The sequence below is a fragment of the Geospiza fortis genome, unplaced genomic scaffold (assembly GCF_000277835.1).
Source record: "Geospiza fortis unplaced genomic scaffold, GeoFor_1.0 scaffold194, whole genome shotgun sequence".
Classification (NCBI taxonomy): domain Eukaryota; kingdom Metazoa; phylum Chordata; class Aves; order Passeriformes; family Thraupidae; genus Geospiza; species Geospiza fortis.
The window spans coordinates 4285740-4288392 of record NW_005054322.1 but is presented as its reverse complement, the minus strand read 5'-3'; the positions used below and the strand labels follow the sequence as shown (position 1 = coordinate 4288392).

At 47.2% G+C, this 2653-nt stretch overlaps 1 protein-coding gene across 1 annotated transcript; it reads right to left on the bottom strand.

Annotated features, from left to right (window-relative positions):
- Positions 1–857: 857 nt before the first annotated feature.
- Positions 858–1811, bottom strand: CYSLTR2 (cysteinyl leukotriene receptor 2). Its single transcript, XM_005420825.1, has one exon. It carries the CDS (start codon positions 1809–1811, stop codon positions 858–860), a length of 954 nt encoding a protein of 317 aa, XP_005420882.1.
- Between the last annotated feature and the right edge of the window lie 842 nt (positions 1812–2653).

The following is a 2653-nucleotide window of genomic DNA, read 5'->3' as shown; positions in this document are numbered from 1 at the left end:
AACACTGGCAACACTGGGCATAAAAACAAGTGTTGCAATGACCTTGAAGGAATTGACACCACATGAAGAGCTGCAGGATGCAGCCCAGTGCTCTGGGCACCCTCATCCTGCCCCTACTGCCAGCAATCATTTTACTCGCAACAGTCGAGGATAATGCCACTTGCTTGAAATTCTCTCACTTGAAAACCCATGAAATGTTAAGCAGAATACCTTGGTAGCTAGCTCAGAGTGGAAAATTAGACATGTTAGTGACTTCTGAGTAGCCTCAGCCAGTGCTGGGTCCTGTTTGCCTCTCTTCCTGCTTTTTAAGTCAGCCTCAGTAGAAAGCATGTGATGCTTTATATTTCTTTAATGTGCAGCCCCTTTGACAGTGCTTGCAGTAGCTGGCAGAGTACTGTGAATGTGTAGGGAATCACTGTGTCTGAACCCCTGCACATGCAGGGAAATGGAGCGCTGAGAGGTTCAGGCACAGACACTGAAGTGGTCAGGTGAGCAGTTTCCCTTTCAAGTCACTCAGTATTGTGAAATGAAATAATGGGACTCCGGTAGCAAGGTGGATTCCTTTCAATGCCTTGTCCTGGGGAGGGTGAACAACAGAGATGTCTCTACACTCCCAAACAGAAGACAACCAGGGATCATACCCAGCCACCTGTCCTCAGATCATCCAGACTCAGTTTTGGTCACTCACAAAGAGCTCTGTCCCAGAGACTTTTGTTCCAGAGATGCCTGACGGTGAGCAGCAGAGCTGCAGGCTGGCCAGCAGCACAGCACACAGCCTCTGCCATTGAATACTATGAGCCCAGTCTAGAGATCCCATGAGGACTGTATATATATATTGTTTTGCAATTCTGCACCAGCTACCTGCAGCACAAACTTCTCATTTTTGCTTTGAAATTTTCAGCAGCAAAGTAATAGAGGAAAGGATCGAGGCAGCTGTTCATGGCAGCAAGGCAGAGAGTGACCACCAGCGCCTTGTGCAGGATGGCCTGGTTGCAGCTGCTGTACATCAGGTGGACAGTTCTCAGGATGTGGTAGGGCAGGAAGCAGATGAGGGAGAGGATGAGGGTGATGACAATGGTTAGCAGCGCCTTCCTGTGACAGATTGCCCTCCCGCTCTGCGGAGCCCTGCACTTGAGCAGCGCTCTGATGGCAAAGATGTAGCAGAACACAATTGTGCAGAAGGGCAGGATGAAGCCCACAACGAGGACAAAGCTGTTCATCATGAGGAGGTTGTGTGTGCTGGAGGGGTGCAGGTCCAAGCATTTGACTGGGTTGCGGTAGCCAGCGATTCCCTTGTTTAACAGAGGGCTGGCAGCTGCCAGCACGAAGATCCATACGACCCCACAGGTAATCCTGGCATACTTGGTGTTGGTCACTTTTCCGTGTTTGAACGGGTGGACGATGGCTACAAAACGAACCATGCTGAGCACGGCCAGGAAATAAATGCTGCAGTACATATTCATGTACAAGGTGTAAGTCATGATCCTGCAGAGGACGTCACCAAATATCCAACGGGATCCCAAGAGGAAATATGAGGCTCGAAAGGGCAAAGTGCTGACAAACATGAGGTCTGAAATAGCCAAGTTCTGCATGTAAATGTTTACTGAGGTCCTTTGCGAAGTCTGGAAGAAAACATAAATGGAGAGGCTGTTTCCAACAGCACCCGGGAAGAAGATAAAGAGATATGTGATGGGATAAATGACTTGTTTGAAGCTGTCAACTGTATAGTTGGAGGAGCAGTTAGTGAAGCTGCCATCTTGTGCCACCTTGGAAATATTGGACATATTCATAGTCTGAGCCAGCATCTCCATTTTTCTGCCAAAGGGAAAAGAAGTGGTGTGAGTGCTGGGTTAGAGACTGGGCAGGGAGTTTGTCTATTTGGGACTGTTTCACTGAGGGCAGAAATTGCAAGGTGCAGATGACAGTGGGAAGTAAGGGTTTGTTAACGAGTAATTACTTGTGACGTCCCAGTAAATACACATCTCAAGACACAAAGCCCCAAGTAAGCTCTAATGAGTTTCAGTGTTACAGCAGCTGGTTGTGTTCTCAGCCTGTAAAAGTGCTGCCTTTTAGAGGTGCTGTGTGTGTGTTTTAATGACAAGTCTCTGATCTTTGCTGTGCAAAACAAGCCAACTTGCTGTCAGCCATTTTGTGGCAGGGAAGTTTTGAGTCCCCAGTCACCTACCATGGAAACATCAAAACCTGATCAGAAAAGAAATCACTGCCCACTGCTAGGCCTGCATTTCAAATTAGAATGGAAAGCCAGAAGAACTGAATCTGCCTTTTGGAACCAGGGAAATTTTTCTGGTGTGTTTTTGGCAGTATTTCCTGAGGAATACCAGATATATTTTGATACATGTAAAAATTAAGGACATTTTGACCTTAAAAACTGTGCAAACACTGTGCTAATTATGCATGGTTCATTTTTTAACTCCCTCCTCCTTGCACTGTATTTCTACTTTCTTGCTAGCTCCTGGTGGCTTTCTATGTCTCTTTTTGTGGGGCCTTTGCTCCACGTACCACTCTCTCAACCTGTTTTGTGTTCAGCTGTTCTGCCCCAGTCAGTCATCTACACACAACTGCAGCTTCCAGGGCAGCCCACATTTGCAGCCCTAATGAAAATGGCCTCTGAGAAAATGGGCTGTGCTCAGAG

Bases quoted from the DNA above. Each gene is read 5' to 3' on its own strand.
- CYSLTR2 (XM_005420825.1), bottom strand. From the start codon at position 1,811: ATGGAGATGCTGGCTCAGACTATGAATATGTCCAATATTTCCAAGGTG.